We start from the raw sequence: 18,151 nt of genomic DNA on the forward strand, positions 1-18,151 counted from the left end.
TGGGGCTGGCAGGGCAGCACCTGTGCCTCGGCGCCGCCGCCACCCCCAGCGCAGCCTGGCACTGGCTGCATCGTGGCACAGCACGCTGGAGGCCTGGCTGTGCCCCTAGGAGGCTGAGCCAGGAACCCAGCACGTCCCAGCGCTTCCAGGCATCACTCCACAGTTCCCGACAGTAGGAAATCACTTGGCTCCGCGGCTCCTACCCCTCCAGGGATGATTGATGGTGGCTCCCCCCTGCCCGGGTGGGAGCGGGGCCCTCCAGACTGGCCAGCCCCAGCCAGCAGGATAAGCTATGGCAGCCCACGAGGCAGGCAGCGTGGCCGCGGGGCCAAGGCAGCCCAGGAAGAAAACACCCCCAAGCTCACAGCGAGCACTTCGGGGTCGCTGCCAAGCCCTGTGGCCAGCCCCGGTCACCTGGCACAAGACACCCATGGCACTGCCTGTGCCACCGGTAGTCCTGTGCCCACAGAGCCAGCCAGGCCCACAGCCCACCAGCTCTGCCAGGAGGCCGGGAGCAGAGCACCAGCCACCAACCCTGGCCCCGGGCAGCCACGTTTGCCGGGGGGGCAGGCAGCTTGGCCCCAGCCCAGCAATGGCCGAGGAGGCACAGCCATGCTGGCCTCCCCCCGGCCCGCAGCCCCTCCTGAGGCACCCGCAGAGGGGATGCATGTGGGGGGCCAGCCCCATGGCTGGGAGGCCAGAACGTGCAGCTGGGCAAGCGGGCAGGGCCTGGCAGCGGTTGCTCGCAGGGCTGCCTGTGGGGCCAGGGGCAGGGGGAGCCCGGCCGGCTCCGGGAATCGCCCCGGCGGCTGCCAGGCCTGTGGCAGGGAGGGCGGGGGGGAAACCCGATCCTCCCCGGCGGGACCTCCGCTCCCCAGCCAGACTTCGGCTGCTAATTTTAGCCCTGGGGAGGCACCAATGGAGCATGAGCTCAGCCCACCGCGGCTGCACGTTCAGTGGGGCCGGGAGCCGCCAGCCAGCGCTGGCAGGTGGCGGCCACGGGAGCCGCAGCACAGCCCAACCCTGGGCAAGCCCCTGGGCGAGCCCCCCCAGCTGCTGGCCGAGCCCCCGCCGAGCCGCCAGCCAGGCGCCGGTGCTGCCCTCCTGCTGCCCACACGCCTGCGGCCTTGGCTCGGCCAGCCCCACATGTGGCCATGAGCCCTCCCACGGGCGCTGGTGCTGGCCCCACCAAGCCCCCACCAAGGCCTTGCTGGGCCTCGCATGGTCAGGGGGAGCTCGCTGTGTGCCGGGGGAGACCCCTGAGGCAGGTCCCAGCCCACAGCCCTGGGGGAAAGGCCCTGGCAGGACATGGGGCTCCACGGAGGACGCCCTGCCACGCTGCAAGGTCCTGCAAAGGATGTTGCCACCTCCCAGCGAAGGAGTGCCCTGTGTGGCTGCGGACCCCAGGCCCTGCCCGGGCTGGTGGGGGGGGCTGCACAGCGTAGAGCCCCGAGCCAGCCCCCTCAGGTCTCCGAAACCAGCGCTTGCAGGCGCCGAGACGAGAGGCACGGCCAGGACAGGTGCTTTCCCCATGCCGGGCACAGCACTGCAGCCAGCCCAGCGGCCCCACAGGTCACCCCAGGGCCACCCAGCCACCCCCGCTAGGAGCAGCAGGAGTGGACGGGCAAGCGGCTGGGTAGGCCACGGCCCAGGGATGCTCCAGCCAGCCAGCCCTTCCCGAGGGAGCAGAGAGCAGCTCCAGAGCCTGCCCTGCCCCAGGGCAGCTGCCCCAGACACAGTGGGGTCCCCAGCCCAGGGCCCCACGGCTGCACTTCCCCCCCAGCCCTTCACCTGCGGCGTGACCAGCCGGGCTGCCCGGCACTTACTGGAAGAGGAAGCTGCTGGGAAGGCAGCGCATGCAGCGGGGCAGCTTTGGGGAGGAGAGGCTCAGCTCAGCAGCCAGCAGAGCTCGGCTGTCCGTGCTCCCAGGTCCAGGGCCAGTAACGGGAAGCGTCTGCTCTCAGTGACGGTAAATCAGATCGGGGAGATTAGAGGTCTTTTTGCCTAATCATGAGCAGCTTGAAGTTGGAGGACAAGTTCCTGGAACAAAGAGGAAATGGAGGCAGTAAATAAAGAAAAACTGTTAACATGTGGCCCTGTGTGTGAAAAACGTCTCTGTGAAGGACTGTTTATGGCTCACTCATCTGCAGGGCTGACAGCACGGGCTGCAGCAGGAGGTGGTGATGAGGCCCCGCGTGCAGGGGCGCAGGCAGGGCAGCAGGCGTGCGGGCAGCCAGCCGGGGCAGCTGTGGGGGGCTCTCGGATGGGGGGGAGGGCTGGGGAGCCGAGGGCGTGTGGTGGCGCATGGCAGAGGGAGGAGGAAGACAGCAGCATAGCAGGGGCCATGGTGCAGGCAGCTAGGCTGGCAATGTCAGGGAGGCTGCGTGCACAGGGAGGCAGCGGCACGGCACGTGCGAGGGGAGAGGCACCGGGCAGGCAGGGGCTGGGCAGCATGTGGCTCCCAAGGGGAAGGGGGACACCCGAATGCACCTGCCCCGCTGCTCCCCCTGCAAGTGCCAGGAGAGATGCCAAGTGCTGCAGAGCTGTGCTCCCCTCCCCGCCTGCAGCACGAGGGGGGCATGGCCCAGGCTCTCCCAGCAGAGCCCCATGGGGCAGGTCTGCCCCACGGAGCAGGTCTGCCCCACGGAGCATCACCAGCCTCCAGACGGTCCAGCCCAATGGGGGGAAGGCAGGGGGTCTCACTGCTGCGCTGGGCATGTGCTCCCCTGCTCCGGGGGCAGCAGGGATTTCTGCCAGGAGCCAGATGCCAGTGGGCCCCCTCCCTGGTGCAGAGAGAGCCGACACCAGCGCTGCTGCAGTACGTGCCTGCCCGCGGTGCCACAGGACAGCGTGTCAGCTGTTTCCAGGGCAGACGCAGCCAGAAGCTGGAGCTGATTCCCAGCAGCAAGGTCACCCCGCGCCGTCCCTGCCGGCAGTGGGAGCAGCGTGGCGGGAGCCATCGCCATTCAGCACACGGCGCCATGGGCCTGTGGAAAGACTTGCGGATCCCCACGGGGCCGCAGCCGAGCGGGTGCACATGGCCTCGTGCCGGTGCTCCCTCCAGCAGGACGTCCGGGACGGGCGCTCCCGGCAAAGCCACGGGAGAGCCGGGGGGGCCGGGGACAGCACCCACCCGTGTCCCCCAGCGCCTCCGCCTGCCCCTGCCCCCGTGGCTCGGGGGCGCAGCTGGCGCAGGGCAGAGGCCGGGCAGAGGCGAGGGATGGAGGGATGGGGAGGGTCTGCAGGGGCGGCGCTGCAGGGGCGGCGCTGCGGGGGCAGCTCCGAGACGCGCTCGGTGCCCACGCAGGAGCCGTTGCCCCGTCTCCGGCCGTCCCCGCGGGTCGTGCAGCCCCCGGCCGCGGGTCCCAGCCCCCGCCCCGCCCACGACGGGGGCCGGGGCCGGCCGGGCGATCCCGCCCCCGCCCGCGTACGCGCCCGGGAGCCCTTGCGGCGGGGCGGTCCCGGCCGTCCCGGCGATGCTGGCGGCGAGGGGCGCGGGCGCGGCGCTGCGGCGGGGCCGGCTGCCCGCGGCGGGGGCCGGGGCGGTGCAGCCGCGGGGCCCCCTCCGCCCCGCTGGGCGCCCGCCGCGCGCCGTGGACCTGCGGAGCGACACGGTGACCCGGCCTTGCGCGGGGATGCGCCGCGCCATGGCCCGCGCCGCCGTGGGCGACGACGACTACGGGGAGGACCCGGCGGTCAACGGTGGGCGGCGGGGACGGGCCCCCCGCGACGCCGGGCCCGGCGGAGACGGGGGGCCGCCTCCCGCGGTGGGGTCCCTGCCTGCAGCCCGCCCAGCCCAGGGGGCAGCCGGGACGGAGAGCCCAGAGCGGGGTTTCTCCGGGGCCGGGGGGGGGCTTGGGGGATCGGGAGGGGCTGGGGGCTGCAGCCTGCACCTGTGGGGTTCCCGACTGCCCCCCCGTGCCCGCCCAGGGCCAGCAGGTCCCCCCCAGGACCCCCATGCTTCTTCCCCCTGCAGAGCTGCAGCGCCTGGCCGCAGGGATCCTGGGAATGGAGGAGGCTCTTTTTGTGCCCACAGCCACGATGGCGAACCTCATCGCCGGTGAGTGCCCGGGGCTGCACCCAGCCCTCCTTCCTCATGCCCTGGGGCGGTCAGGTCACAATCCGAGGGGCAGGTTTATGCCCCCATCCCATGGAGGGTGCAGAGGGTGAGAACAGCCCCGCTTCTCCCCGGGGTCCCGAGAAGAGCCCCGCTTCTGCTCAGGAAGCTGCCTGGATGGCCGCAGGGCAGACCTGTGGGCAGCAGGCCCTTTCTGGCCTGGGTGCATCTCCTCACCCCTTCCTCGGCCCCCTCCACCTCAAATCCGTAGCAGCACAACCCCGCTCGGACCCCGGAGCTGCTCCCCACTTCATGCTGCTGCTGAGCAAACCCCCCCCTTGGGTCTGCTTGTCTCTGTCCTGCACTCGGCCTCCACTCTGCTTCGTTAACATTTACCTGGTTCGTTTTCCTGCCCTCCTGTGAGCGGGGGTCCGCTGTGCACTGCGTGGGAGCATGGGCCCTGCTCCAGCCCTGGCCATGTGCATGCACCAGGGAGGGGAGGCCGTGCCCAGCTGCTCCCCCACCTCCAGCCGCTGTGGGCAGCCCCACTCCGACAGCCCCAGCACCTCCGGGGACAGAGTGGGCGCCCTGTGCCCGCAGGAGGCCGCGCTGCTGCGGCGCCGCTGTGCTGCATGCCCAGCCTTCACGCACTGGAGCCCCACAAACCGCCAGAGCGCAGGCAGCCCACAGGCACCCCAGCTGAGCCGGCCTGCCCTCCCGCATGCGCTGCCCGCTGCGTGCTGCCCACGATGCCCCCTCCCTCACGGTCCCTCTCCCTCCCAGTGATGTGCCACTGCCAGCGCAGGGGGGCTCAGCTGCTCCTGGGCCGGGACGCCCACCTGCACCTCTACGAGCACGGCGGGGCTGCGCAGGTGGGTGCTGCGGACGGGCTCCGGCCTGGGCTGGCGGGACACGGTGGCACCGGCAGCACAGGCAGGGGCAGGAGGGCGGCTTGCTGCTGCCCTCCTCTGGCTGTCGGGGCCGGGCTGGATGGAGGATCCCTTGCTGGGCTGTGGCAGCAGCATCACTCAGATCTCCCCCAGCCACAGCCTGGGGCATGAGTGGGGGCTGAGCACACCCGGCGCAGGGGAGGAGGGCACGGAGGGTAAGAGGGCCAGGACCCCCATGCACTGCCACCGTCCCCCATCGGGTCTGCTCTCTGGCCCGCCCTGGGCACAGGTCGCTGGCGTCCACTCCCAGGCGCTGCCGGACCTGCCAGACGGCACCTTCGACCTGGACCAGCTGGAGCTGACCATCCGCGAAGCCCACGGCAGCCGGTACCACCCGCGCCCCGAGCTCATCTGCCTGGAGAACACGCACAGCTCGGCGGGAGGCCGGGCACTGCCCCTCACCTACCTCCAGCAGGTAGGAACCAGCAGCTGGCAGCAGCCCTGCCTGGGCGCAGGCAGCCAAACCTGGCAGGACAGCACCACAGGGATGCCAGGGCCTTGCTGAGGAGCTCAGAGCGCTGCTCACGTTGGTGCTGGCTGCCCCACGGGGCTTGGTGCCTCCAGGGGTCCCTCCTGGCTCAGCTCCTCCTCTGCCTCCCCCCAGATCCGTGGGCTCGCTGATCGCTACGGGCTGCGGGTGCACATGGACGGAGCACGGCTGATGAACGCGGCGGTGGTCCAGGACGTGGAGCCGGCTCGGATCACCCAGCACTGTGACTCTGTGTCCCTGTGCTTCTCCAAGGTGTGCTCCTGCGGGGAGGGGGTCCTCGGGGCCAGATGGGACCAGCGCAAGCTGGGGCATCGCCCTTGTTCGGGGGTATGGGGCTGAGCGCCCAGCTTGCAGGCTGGGGCATCCGTGGGTGCATCCCCAAGAGGGGTACGGGTAACCCCCCGGGGGCAGCTTGGATCACCCCTCTGGTGGCTCCGCAGGGCCTGGGTGCCCCGGCCGGCGCGGTGCTGGCTGGACACAGGGAGTTTGTTGCTGAGGCCTGGCGTGTGCGGAAGCTGCTGGGTGGGGGGATGCGGCAGGCAGGCGTGCTGGCAGCCGCTGCCCGCCTCGGGCTGGAGCACGCAGAGGCGACGCTGCGCAGAGACCATGACAACGCCCGACACTTTGCTGAAGGTATCTTGGGGCCCCTCGGCACGCCGGGAGGTACGGGTGCCTGCAGCCTGACACTGCTCTCCCTGCCCAGCCTGACAGCTCGGCGTGGGCCCAGCCTTATACCCTCCCCCCCCGCCGCCAGCTGGGCTCACCACACCCAGCATCACCCGGCGCTGCTGGGCGTAACAGTGGCGCAGGCACCTTCCCCAGGCAGCCTTGCTGGATCTCCAGCCAGGCAAGGATGCCGCTGGGGTCCCTGCCTGGCTGGAGTGCCGGGACGATGCCATGCCTGTCCCCATGGTGCCCACAGTGACCCTGGTGCTACACAGCAAGGAGGGCAAAGGGCCTCTCCTTCAGCTGGGACCTGGAGCAGGGCTTGGGCAGCGCTGCAGCCTCCTCTCCCGGGAAGCCGGGCACCGGGCTCGCAGCCTACCGTCCCTGCCTCCCCCAGGCATCCAGGAGCTGAACTCGCCCCTCTGTTCTGTCAACCTCGCGACGGTGGAGACAAACATCGTGATGGTGAGCATCGGGGGGGGCTGGGCGTCCCCCGCAGAGCTCTGCGAGCACCTGCGGGCAGTGAGCGAGGAGGAGTTGGCCGAGACCGGCCAGGTTGTCAGCGTCCTGATGTTCCCCTGGTCGGCACACACTGTGCGCGCGGTCTGGCACCGCGACGTCTCGGCCCGCGACACCGAGCTCGCAAAGAACAAGCTGGAGTTTGTGGCCAGGAAGTGCCAGGAGAAGCTGGCCTTGGGACCGCGCCCGACCCCTCCGAGCGCGGGGGGAGCCTGAGCATCCTTCCAGCCCCAGCTCAGGGGCAGCTGCCTCCCCCTGGCTGCTGCAGGCAAGCTGGGGCGGCTGTCCCAGCCCTGTCCTGGCAGCCAGCAGCAAAGGGGCTGGGACTAGCCACAGTGTGCTCCAGGCATGTTCCCAACCGGCTGCAGTACAACATCCACCCCCACATGCAGCCCTGCAAACCAGCGTGAGCCCAGCCCCCAGGAGACCCCAGCCCACCCTCCCAGGAGGGAGCGCCTTCACAGACATGCCTGGAGGGACAAGAGGGGAGCCCACATGTCACACTGACACCCAGACCCCTCTGAGACAGCATGCCCATCTCGCTAGTCACCCAGCAAACATCCTCAGAGCACCCTCTAGTCCTCTACAGAAGCTCTGCTTCTGTAACTCGGGTCCCGCAGACAGCACCCAAAAGCAGAGCCAGACACCTCCAGCCCCAAAGGCCACATGCTGCACCTGGCCCACGTGCACCGCACGTGTGCAAGGATGCTGCAGCAGGGAGACGGATCCCTCAGGATGGTCAGGGCACAAAATAAACGTGTTCTGGCAGCACTGTGGCTGCGCAGGATGTTTTCTCCCAAGCGTGCTCCTCCCCTGACTGTGCAGCAGGGACATTGTCACAGCCCAGAGGTCCCCATTGAGGGATAAATGCTCCTGAGGACATGGAAGCATCTCACAAGTTGGCCAGGACTGGCCTAGCCTGGCCCAGACAGCTCCCCAGTGTGCTCCTCCAATCACCCCCAACCCCAAAGGCTTGCATTATCCCAGTCCCACAGTCTCCCCGCAGCCGCAGGCAGGCTCTCCAGGCTTCCCTGCCTGCTGAGCCTGTCGCTTTCTGGGTTGGACTTTGCCTGTGCAAAGAGCTGGGCTGAGCTCAGTGGTGCACTCCCCCACTGCTGGCACGGAAGAGAGCCCAGCCACAGGACAGGAGCTCTGCACTGGGAAAGGAGATTCTCCCTGCAGCAGCCATGTCTAGTACTTGCCGGCTCAGCACAGCCCCAGCTCCCCAGGAACCAGTTACACCCAGGCAGCAGTTATTCCTATTTTATTTTGTATTGGCAATAAGCAGTTGAAAGGAAATTGAGGGAACAAACTTCATCACCCGGTCGTCCAGAGCGAGCCCTGCAGGCCTGCCAGCCCTGCACGCTCTCCGGATGGGCAGAAACACCCCTGCAAAGGAACACCAGCCCAGGTGAGAATCAGTGATAACTGGTGCTCCCCTGCTCTGAGCCCCCCCCCCCCGCCTGGCTGCAGGCTGGAAGGAGTGGAGCGGGCACAGAGGGTGTTCGGAGGCAGCAGCCGCCCTGTGCTGCAGGAGGAGACCCAGCGGGCTGGAGCGAGGAGGGCAGCAGGACAGGGTGCACGCCAGCTGCCTGTCGCCACCACGCAGGACTGTGGTTCCCATCTCAGTTTGCTCCCAACACGCCATCAAGCTCTTGAAATCATGTTCAGAATCACCTGGGATTAGGAACCGAGCCCTGTGAGCAGTGCCTGGCCCCGCTCCTCCACTCCTGGAGATGACGGCCAGCCCTGAAGCCGCAGCCCCACACCCGCCCCACACCCTGCAGTATGCAGGGGAAGCTCGCCTTGGCACAGCCCTCCTGGGCTGCTGATCTTGGCTATGCTCAGAGAGCAAAGGGAGGACAGGAGCTCTTCCCCTACCTGAGTGAGGACATAGCTCTCCTCCGACAGCTTCTCAATGATGTCAAAGTGATCCACGCCGGCGAGATCCAGCAGGGAGACAGACCAGCCGGCTGTGCGCAGGGCCTGCGGAGAGAGCAGCGCTGGCAGGAGGGACCCTGACCCCCATCCGCCCCGGACAGGGCAGCAGGAATGACGGCTCGGCAAGGACTAGTGTCCTCCTCTGAGCTGCTGTCATCTTCGACAGCAGCCATCGCCACAACAGCAGAAATACTGCTCTGATAGGGCACACGAGCTCTTCATCCCAGCTTAGCAGGTCCGAGCGGGCCAGCTGGAGCAGCATCCCCCGCAGAACCGGGCAGCGTGCTGCCCGGAGCTCACCTGGCCATACTCCTGCGACTGCCTGCGAAACTCCGGGGAGTCGTGCTGGGCCACAGCCACGAGCACCTCGCAGGCTGCAGCCGCAGGCGCTGCTGGGGTGACGCACAGCATGGGGCTGTTCCTCTGGGCGACCTCCCTGGAGGAGACACCGCAGTGGCAGCTGACGTAGCCCCTCGCTCGGAGAGGGCGTCTTTGCCTGCAGAGCACCCGTGCCCTCGACTGCGTGCACCAGCCAGGCGGAGGGCGCAGGGCCTGTGCCCAGGTCAGGCGCAGAGGCAGCCGGTGCCCTGCTGCGCAGGCAGGCTGTGCGGGCAGGGGCAGAGCAGGCTGCAGAGCCGCTGGCGTTCTCCCACAGGCTGCGCTGGCCAAAGCCACGCGTGTGCGCAGCCTGCCTGTGCCCTTTCCCAGTCGCTGTCCCCACAGCGTGCGGGCTCACCGGCTCATGTTCAGCGCATCGTTCACATAGGTGTGCAGGATGGGCTCAAGGTCGTACACGCCGCTCACCAGCACAGCTCCTGGGGGCAGAGGCATCGGTGGGTGAGGGGCCCTGCAGTTCGGGCCGCTCTCACAGCCCTGCGCGTGGGAACTCTCCTTGCACCCACATCCCCAGGCCTCAGTGAGCGGCTGGTGGGTGCAGGACACGCATGCTCCTGGGGGCAGCTTGTCCAGGAGCCCAGAGTCCTGCACTCCTGGCACCTGTGGGCTGCAGTCAGTTGGGGCAACTCATCTCCCTCGGCTCTACAGCCCCCACAGCCCCGTACGGGCAGCAGAGACGGCCTCGTCCCAGGTGCAGACGCCAGTTCTCCTTCAGCCCCCGCGCCTGGACGTGGCAGTGCTACCTTTGATATCCGGTGCCACTCCATATTCCGTCCAGTCCGTGGACAACACCATGGCTGCCAAGTGGGCCCCTGCTGAGTGTCCACACAGGTAAATGCCTCTGGAGAGAGGAAGCCATGAGCCGGCACAGGGAGCAATGGCGTGGCGCCTGCTGCCTCGAGACACCCTGCTCTGCGCGGAGGAGGCGGCACAGCCGCAAGTGCCGCAGCCCAAACGCAGCAGCTCAGACACATTTCCCAGTCCATCAACTGAGACCTCGCGCAGTCACAAGGGAGCATGGCCACAGGTGTTGCCCAGCACTCGGACCGAGGCATTGAAGCCTTTGTCACAGCGAGAGGGGGCTTGTTTGCCCCCTCCTGTTGCTGCCACAGCCACCCCCACGCACCAAACCACCCAGGGAGTGACGCAGGCACTGTTTGCCTTGAAGGCCTGACAGCGGCCATAATGGTGGGGCGGAGGGGACCCCGGGAGCCGGAGGGGACCCCGGGAGCCACGCGTGGCCCACCTGATCCCAGAGTATCGCTCCACCAGGAAGGCAAGGCTGCGCCGCACCTGCAGCACCATGGCGTCCATGTGGCCTGGGCAGAGAGCAGAGTCGGGAGGGCGCCGGGCCAGCACGGGCAGCCGCAGCCTCTGCTGGGCAGCACCTACCTTTGGGGGCTGTGTCGTATCCCACCGCCACCACCGCCACGCCCCGCGACACCAGCGGGGGGGCTGCGAATCCCGACTCGTCTTTACTAGGGGGAAACAGAAGCTAGCCAGGCTGCGGGGGCCGGGGTGTCCTGGGTCCGGCCGATCAGACCCGGAGTACCCAGCACAAGTCCGGGTGTCACGAGAAGGGAGGTGGTAAAAGCGGGCCGGGGGGGGGGGCTCCCTTCCCAAGGGATCCCCTCACCGACAGCCCACCTCACCTCAGGCACTGCCAGTATCCGCCATGGATGTAGACCAGGACCGGGAAGGCTGCGCAGCACGGCCCGGGGTGAGCGGGGGGCACGGTCCCTGCCCGCCCCCGCCGCCGCCTGCCCATCACCTACTTCCAGAAGGGTCGGTGGGAAAATAGATGTCCAGCTTCTCCCCCTCCCCGTCGCCGTAGGGGACGTGCAGCGAGGTCTGCGCGCTGGCCCGGGCCCGCTGGGTTCCTGCGGGAGGACGGACGCGGCGCCTGGGGCACGGCCCGCGGGACCGTGGCCGTGGCACCCGAGCGGCAGCCCTGCTCCCGACGCCCCGCTACCGGCCCCGGCGCCCCCGGCCCCGGGGCCGGCCGCTCCTCACCTGCCGCCGTCGCCGCGAGGTGGGCCTGGACGACGGTGTCCCTGTCCAGGCGGGGGGACCAGCGGCTGGGGGAGTACTGCTCCTCCAGCGCCTGCGGAGGAGGCACGGGGGCTGCGGCGCGGGGCAGCTCCGCCCGGGCGGCGGCCCCGGGGCGGCGGGTGCCGGGCGAGCCCCCCCGCCCCGCGGCCCGGGCGAGAACCGCGCACTACCCGCCCCGCGGGCCCTACCTCCGCGGGCATGTCCCGCCACCCCCCCATGCTGCGGCCGGGCCCGATCCCGGTCCCGATCCCGGTGCCGGTCCCGATCCCGCGCCCGCCGCGGCGGCCCCGCCCCCCCTGCCCGCTCGGGGACGGGGTCGGAGCCCAGGGGCGGGGCCGCCCCGCTCCCATTGGCCGCCCGGGGGGCGGGGACGGGGCACGGGACGAGGGCGGGGCACCGGCGGGGCCGCCCGGCTCCCATTGGCTGCCCGGGGGTCGAGGCCGGGCCGGGGACACCGGGCGGGCTGACAGGGCGATGACGTGAGGGCGTCCCGGCGCGCAGGCGGGCGCGCGGTGCACGCCGGGAAGGCGGCACCGGCCTGGGCACAGACGCGCGGAGGGAAATAAGAATTTTCGCGCCTGCGCCCCCATTGGCCGGCGCGGCGGCGCGGCGGCGCGAGCCCTCCTCCGATTGGCCGGCGTGGCGGCGCGTGGGCGTGAGGCCTCCCCGGATTGGCCGGCGCGGCGCCGCAGCGGAGAGGCGCGCGCGCGGGCCGTCAGTCCGCCCGTCCGGCGCAGCCATGAACTGCCTGACCGTGCCCGGCGTCCACCCCGGCTCGCCCAGCCGCCCGCGCGGGCAGATCCAGGTACGGGGACGGTGACGGGTCGGGCCGACACCGGCAGCGGGTGGTCGCTGAGCGCCCGCTGGGGCCGCCCCGAGGCTGCGGCGTGGGGCCGGTACCGAGGGGGCATCGGGGATGCAGAGGCTGGGCCGGTACCGGGGCGGGGGGGGGATGCCCGGGCTGTGCGGGGTGATGGCGTGGCCGGGCTGGTGTGGGACTGTGGTGGGCTGAACCAGCACCGGGGGTGGGGGGTGCCGGGGCTCCCAGAGCCGTAGGGGCCTGGCCGGCGCCAGGCAGGACGCCGGGGCAGGGCGGTGGCCAGGCTGGCGCTCGGGGGCCGCCTGCGTGGTGGCCCTGCCAAGCTGTGCTCTCGCCCACTGACCCTCGTGGTTCTGCCCCCAGGTGATCTTCGGACCCATGTTCTCCGGGAAGAGGTAGGCCCGGGGCGGATTGGGGGGGGCAGGGAGTGGGCCGGGGCCCGCTGACGGCCGTCTCTTGCAGCACGGAGCTCATGCGGCGGGTGCGGCGGTTCCAGCTCGCTCAGTACCAGTGCCTGCTGGTGAAGTACGCCAAGGACACGCGCTACGGCATCTCTGGCGTCTCCACACATGACAAGTGAGTCCCTGGGGCAGGAGGACCCACCCCTGCGGGCCCAGCAGCTGGGCTGCCTGGCTCACCGTCTCGCCCTAACCCACAGGAACACCATGGAGGCCCTGCCAGCCTGCCTCCTCAAGGATGTGTACCAGGAGGCGCTGGGCTCTGCGGTCATCGGCATTGATGAGGGCCAGTTCGTAAGTGCATGGCCAGGGCAGATCCTGGGGAGCTCTGCAGGATGCACTCTTCAGAGCACCCTGTGCAGAAGAAGGTCTGAATCCTCTGTAGGAGGGGGTGGGAAGAAATACCTTGGGGCAGGTTGATCCTGCTGGACTATGCCCGTATAGTCAAACCCTTCCCTTCCCTTAGTCCCTGCAGGCTGAGGACAGTGGGCCTGGAGTCCATTTCACGGACAGGCAACATGGCCCTAACTTTCTTTGTGCCCTGTGCTGCTGTCTGGGCATATGCTGCTGGATCCTGAGCGAAGTGCTGCCCCTTCTTCCTCCTGACGCTGTTTCTGTACCTCCTCTAGTTCCCAGACATCGTGGAGTTCTGCGAGATGATGGCCAATGCTGGGAAAACCGTCATTGTTGCTGCTCTTGATGGGACTTTCCAGAGAAAGGTAAAACACTTTTTTTTTTTAGGACAGCAGCTGTTTTGGGATCCTTGTAGAACCCATCCAACAGAACCGCCCCTGCTGTCTTGGCACAGGCCTTCGGGAGCATCCTGAACCTGGTGCCGCTGGCAGAGAGTGTGGTGAAGCTGAACGCCGTGTGCATGGAGTGCTACCGAGAAGCCTCCTACACAAAGAGGCTGGGAGCAGAGAGGGAGGTGAGTTCCCTTGGAACAGAAAGCACTTCAGTAGCTTCACCTTGCCAGTCCTGCTAGTCTAGAGGGATCTCCTCAGGGGAACGGCTCTGCAGAGTCACTCTCCCAATTTTCTTGCCAGGTTGAAGTGATTGGAGGAGCAGACAAGTACCACTCTGTCTGCCGAGCCTGTTACTTCCGCAAGCGACATCAGCAGCCTGGGTCGGAAAACAAGGAGAACGTGCCCATGGGGGTGAAGCAGCTGGACGTGGCTGCCTCCCGGAAGATCTTTGCTTCTTGACTGCTGGGCTCCCCCATGGGGAAAAACGAGAGGAAGGAAGCTAAATGCTGTGGCTCCCAGATGCTAGATCTGGCTTCCCCCGCTTTTAGCAAAACTGTTAAATGTCTTAGCTCTACCTGCCAAACCAAGCCGCTGTCCCTCTGCACCGAGCACCAGGAAAGAGGAGGATCAACTGGACCTGATGCCGGGGGGGAGCTGAAGCGGGAGCCTGACTAAAAGTGAGTTCCTTTCTCAGAACACAGAAAAGAGACAGGTGTAGTTACTGATGCTGCCACACAAACAGGTCCTGGAAAACTGTCACAGCAAGCCAGGCCGCAGGGCTTCCATCGCTCGCCATAGTTCTGGCCTGCTCTCCTGGTCTTCTGTGTACGTTCAGACTGGCACTGGTGGCTGGTTCGCTTGCCTGTGACCACAACTGCTTCTTTCTCTTGTGCACTGTTGCTAAATTCCAGGTTTCTTAAGACAATGTGCAGTAACTTAGTATTTTAAACCCACTTCCTTTTTTAACGCAGTTTGAGGAGATAACCCGTTCCTTGTCGTAGAGCTGTGGCACAACTTTTCAACTGACACACGTATCAGCAGCCTGGCCCTCAGCAGTCCTTTTGAATGATCGTGCACGGCCTGTCTGTTTGCCGTTACACCCACTTGCTGTAACTGTCTTGTAAATTTTTATTGAAACAGAAGAGGGGGGGGGGACGGCCTGACAGCAGGCTCTTCCTAGCTTTTGAACTTTAAAAGGGCTAGCAGCAGTCTAGTAGTAGTCTGTGTATTAAAACAGAGTCCTTCTGGAAGAACTAGACATTCACTTTGGGAAGAGCCTCCTCTCCAAAATCAGGGTGTTTTTGCTCAGGTCCAAGCTTGGTGCTGCCACTTCGGTGCTTAGTTACCTGTGAAGGGTTTGGAGGCTCAGGACTTAATCTGTAAAGGTTTGGGCTACTGTTTCTGCGAAGATCCAGCTACTTGGAAAAGGGTCTCTGAGTGTATGGTTCTCAACTCTAGTCATGTATCTTGCTCCCTCCTGAGCCTTCCAAAAATTCTCGAGGCTGATTCTTCCTCTGCTGTAAGTTGACTGAAGGATCCTCTTCCCCCTTTGTTTGACTTGGCTTCTGGAAGGTTTTTTGGGTGGGTTGTTTGTTTTTTTTTTTTTTTTTTTTTTTTCTTTTTGCAAAAGTCCATTTCCCTGTAAGCCAGCTCTTGGTTCCGGCCAGGTTAAATCTCCATGTGCAAATGCAATGCTCTCTGTTTGCCTACACCCTCCAGTGAGGATGAGGCACCTCCCTAGAAGGTTACAAGAGCCATCTGAAACCCCCTGCTCCCTCTGCGTTACTTGAAGCGATGACAGTTGTAGTACTCACAAGCACTTGATTGCCAGGCCTGGGCTTTCCCCTTAGGGAGGGGGAAAGCAGCACTGCTACTGGTTTAGGTTAATGAATAACTTAATGAAATTGCCTCTGTGTGTTTTTACCAGACTGCTCTGAAAAGGCTTCCCTGCAGTGAACAAGTGTGCAAACAGTGCGGGCCGATTGCTCACAGCAGCAGCCCAGGCTTGGTGGCTGGTCGCAGGGGGTGGTGGTGGAGCTGTCTGCTCAAACCTTCTACCAAACAGCCTGCGAGGAGCAGGAGGAGGGCTTGCCTAAAAATAGCACTAGCATGAGTGTGCTGTTTGCAGCACAGCAGTTGGCTGGGGCTGCTCTGCTGCTTCCCTGCCTGGAACCCCCTGTCCCAGCCCTCGGGGAAAGAGGAGGAACCCTGTTTTGCTTCACTAGAGAAGAAAGGCACGTGGTGGCTAGGTGAAAAAGTTTATTCCCTCTCTACAGTGACAAACAAAGAACTACTTGAATACCAGCCCCAGCAGCGACAGCTCACATACCACACGCTGCTGCCGGGAACAGCTTCACAACAGGTGCAGCAGAAAACACAACCTGAGACAGCCAGCCTGCACAGGCGCTGGAGCGGCACCCTCGGGTCAGCCGGGAGCGTGGGCTGTGAGCAGGGCGCTTGCCGAGGGAGCAGCGGGCAGGATGTGGGATGGCAGCCTCGCTTTCTGCAGAGGCAGTGCTTAGTGGGAGGCAAGCGAGGGGTGCCAAGTCAGCAGGGAGAGCACTCCAGGACCTTAGACGTCTGGAGCAGCCACGGCCCCACTGAGAAAGCTCAGCACTCACCGCCTCCCATGGATCCCAAACCACGTCATCCGAGCACCGGCAGCTCTAGTGCAGGCTGTGAGAAGGCACAGCACGGGAGTTTATAGTCAAAAGAAGACAGGGCTTTGGCATCAAGCTCACCCAGCAGCAGCCAAGGCGGGGAAGGCACGGGAAGCCGGTGGCAGGCAGGAGCTGGACCGCACCACCCGGCTGTGCTATGGCAGTGAGAGCCGGCACTTGAGGGGTTGCAGCCGTCGGGGCTGGAAAGGCACTGGTGCCAGGGCAGCAGTCACAAGGGCACAGCCAGGCCAGAGCCAGGGGAGGGGGGTGTGGGGTGTGTGCAACCCACACGCCTACCCTGCCGCTTCCTCCCGCGGCTGCTTCCTCAAGGGCACAACAGCGAGGGCAGGCACTCAGCCTCGCCGGGGCCGGCCCCACGCGCCCACCCTCCCTGGAGCCGCGGGGCTGCACTCAGCAGTTGCAAATCACCCACTACACACCGGGCTCTGGATCCCAGTGGCGGGGAGCTCAGCTCCACCACTGGGACCGGGCCCCTCCTGCGCCCCAGCACCCAGGCTCAGTGGCCTTCACACAAAGCAGCTGCCACCCTCCTGCCCCACCTTCCCACTTCAAGTCGCAGGTCCCTCCCCTCCCACCCCACAGAAGAGAATTGCACTGGTACAGCCATCCCTGCCAGGCCACCCGGCAGGGGCTCAGTACACCGGCGGGGGCTGGTAACCCTCCGGGGCTTCTGCCGTGTGGGTGAAGGGCGGCTGCTGGTAGCTGTCATGGCTGATGTTGGGGTAGCTGGAGTAGGGAGTTGGAACCTCCGGGGTGGGGTCGACGTAGCTGTGAGCAAAGTCCTCCACCCCCATTTTGTATCTCTGGTAAGCAAAGGCGATCAGGAGGCCCTAGAGAGATGAGGGGGCCGGTGGCATCAGGGCTGCCCTGGGCTGTGCGGCCTGGGGAGCCCCTCCACGCTCCCTCCCGAGCGGGGCAGGGCCGGGCTCCACCGCGACTTCACTCACCCAGGAGAAGATGGAGAAGAAGCTGAAGGTGATGGCGGCACGGGCCGAGTCAGCCCCGATGCGCATGTCGTCGGCCTGCGTCCAGGCCCACTGGTTGGTCAAGAAACAAAAACCAACAAACCACAGGAACGTCCAGAGACCTGCGGGAGGAAGGCGGCGTGAGGGGCTGGGGCTGCGTCCCGCTGCCCCCAGGCAGGTCCCCAGACCAGACCCTGCTCCCATCAGGCTGCTGCCGCCATCGGGGGGGCCAGAGGCCAGCGCAGGCGCCCATCCTGGTGCAGCCGCCCGCGTGCTGCTCCCTGCAGCTCCTTGGAGCGCTTTCAGCAGGCAGCGCGTGGCCCACGGGCAGTGTGCCAGGCGGGAACAACTCCCTTCACCAGGCACCGGCAGCCACGTCATGGGACAAGGGCAGCCATTGTAGCAGCAGCAGAAGGCGCAGCCCTGCCCCGTGGCTGCTGGTACCTGAGAAGCAGAGGTCCGCCAGGACCAGGTACTTGCGGTCGGTGGTGTTGCTGATCTGGGGGAAGTAGATGTCCACCATGAAGAAGAAGATGCAGGCGAGGAAGGCGAGAACGCCGATGCCAATGCCGTAGCGGCAGGCGTCCTCGTTGTGGTTGAAGATGCAGAAGAGCTGTTGGGAGGTGTGCGAGTTGGTGTAGCCCTCCCCGACCAGGCAGGCGAAGACGATCAGGGCGAAGACCTGCAGAGGCGGGAGCGGGTATCCGATGGGCGGCACCGGGGCGGTGGGGCCCCTTCCAGGGCTGCCCGTGCCCAGCCGGGCTGAGGGCACCGGCCCGGGCAGGAGTCAGCTGAGCGCCCGCCACCGCGGCTGCGCCGTGGCAGGAGCAGGGGGAAGGCCGGGCCGGGAGGGAGGAAAGAGGAGGAGAAGGCCGGGTCGGGCCGTGCGGGCCCCGGATAGGCAGGAAGGAGGGGAAGGCCGGGTCGGGCCGTGGGGGCCCGGAACGAACGAACGGACGGGCGGGCGGGAGGAGAAGGCCGGGCCGGGAGGGAGGGGAGAGGAGGGGAAGGGAAGGCAAGGCAAGGCAAGGCAAGGCAAGGCAAGGCAGGCAGGCTGGGCGGACTCCAGGGCGCGGGGCCGGCCCGACCCGGAGCCCCTCTGCAGCCCCGCGGCGCGGCCCGGCGGAGCTGTCCCGGCACGGCCCCGGAGGAGGCCCCGTCCCGTCTCGCCCCGACTCACCGCGCTGGCGATCCGCGTCAGGACCTGCGGCTGCTGCACGAAGCGGCCCAGGTCGAAGGCGCCGCCGGCCTTGGCCGCCCCGTACGCGCCGCCGCCGCCGCCGCCGCCCTCCATCGCGCCGGAGCCGCCGCCGCGCTCCCCGCCGCTACTGCGCGGCGCCGCCCCAGGGAGGTCCTGGCCGGGCCGGGCGGTCCCCCCTGCCGCCGGGGCGGAGCGGGGCGGAGCGGGCC

General features: G+C 67.0%; 4 protein-coding genes across 9 annotated transcripts; 2 read left to right on the plus strand and 2 right to left on the minus strand.

Moving 5' to 3' along the window:
- Positions 1 to 3,476: 3,476 nt before the first annotated feature.
- Positions 3,477 to 7,453, plus strand: LOC143167857 (uncharacterized). Its single transcript, XM_076353760.1, has 7 exons — positions 3,477 to 3,702; positions 3,977 to 4,060; positions 4,841 to 4,929; positions 5,237 to 5,422; positions 5,612 to 5,749; positions 5,938 to 6,130; positions 6,561 to 7,453. The coding sequence occupies exons 1-7, from the start codon at positions 3,477 to 3,479 to the stop codon at positions 6,896 to 6,898; spliced, it is 1,254 nt and encodes a 417-aa protein (XP_076209875.1). The 3' UTR covers positions 6,899 to 7,453.
- Positions 7,454 to 7,930: 477 nt separating this feature from the next.
- Positions 7,931 to 11,328, minus strand: AFMID (arylformamidase). Of its 6 annotated transcripts, none has more exons than XM_076353762.1 (11): positions 11,260 to 11,328; positions 11,033 to 11,123; positions 10,795 to 10,899; positions 10,672 to 10,720; positions 10,412 to 10,497; positions 10,266 to 10,338; positions 9,763 to 9,860; positions 9,360 to 9,438; positions 8,924 to 9,059; positions 8,564 to 8,668; positions 7,931 to 8,071 (listed from the first exon to the last, which is right to left on the minus strand). In XM_076353762.1, exons 1-11 carry the CDS (start codon positions 11,287 to 11,289, stop codon positions 8,000 to 8,002), a joined length of 924 nt encoding a protein of 307 aa, XP_076209877.1. In that variant the 5' UTR covers positions 11,290 to 11,328; the 3' UTR covers positions 7,931 to 7,999. The 6 variants fall into 6 exon arrangements, with proteins under 6 accessions (XP_076209877.1, XP_076209879.1, XP_076209876.1 ...); XM_076353764.1 differs by having other exon boundaries at positions 7,931 to 8,359; XM_076353761.1 differs by having other exon boundaries at positions 8,924 to 9,083.
- A 482-nt stretch (positions 11,329 to 11,810) lies between these two features.
- TK1 (thymidine kinase 1) lies at positions 11,811 to 13,800 on the plus strand. The gene is made up of 7 exons (XM_076353876.1): positions 11,811 to 11,876; positions 12,255 to 12,286; positions 12,354 to 12,467; positions 12,550 to 12,643; positions 12,979 to 13,068; positions 13,158 to 13,277; positions 13,396 to 13,800. The coding sequence occupies exons 1-7, from the start codon at positions 11,811 to 11,813 to the stop codon at positions 13,552 to 13,554; spliced, it is 675 nt and encodes a 224-aa protein (XP_076209991.1). The 3' UTR covers positions 13,555 to 13,800.
- A 2,563-nt stretch (positions 13,801 to 16,363) lies between these two features.
- Positions 16,364 to 18,036, minus strand: SYNGR2 (synaptogyrin 2). The gene is made up of 4 exons (XM_076353622.1): positions 17,922 to 18,036; positions 17,186 to 17,423; positions 16,724 to 16,863; positions 16,364 to 16,606 (listed from the first exon to the last, which is right to left on the minus strand). The coding sequence occupies exons 1-4, from the start codon at positions 18,033 to 18,035 to the stop codon at positions 16,409 to 16,411; spliced, it is 690 nt and encodes a 229-aa protein (XP_076209737.1). The 5' UTR covers position 18,036; the 3' UTR covers positions 16,364 to 16,408.
- Positions 18,037 to 18,151: the final 115 nt, after the last annotated feature.

This window comes from Aptenodytes patagonicus, chromosome 16 (assembly GCF_965638725.1).
Source record: "Aptenodytes patagonicus chromosome 16, bAptPat1.pri.cur, whole genome shotgun sequence".
Taxonomy (NCBI): domain Eukaryota; kingdom Metazoa; phylum Chordata; class Aves; order Sphenisciformes; family Spheniscidae; genus Aptenodytes; species Aptenodytes patagonicus.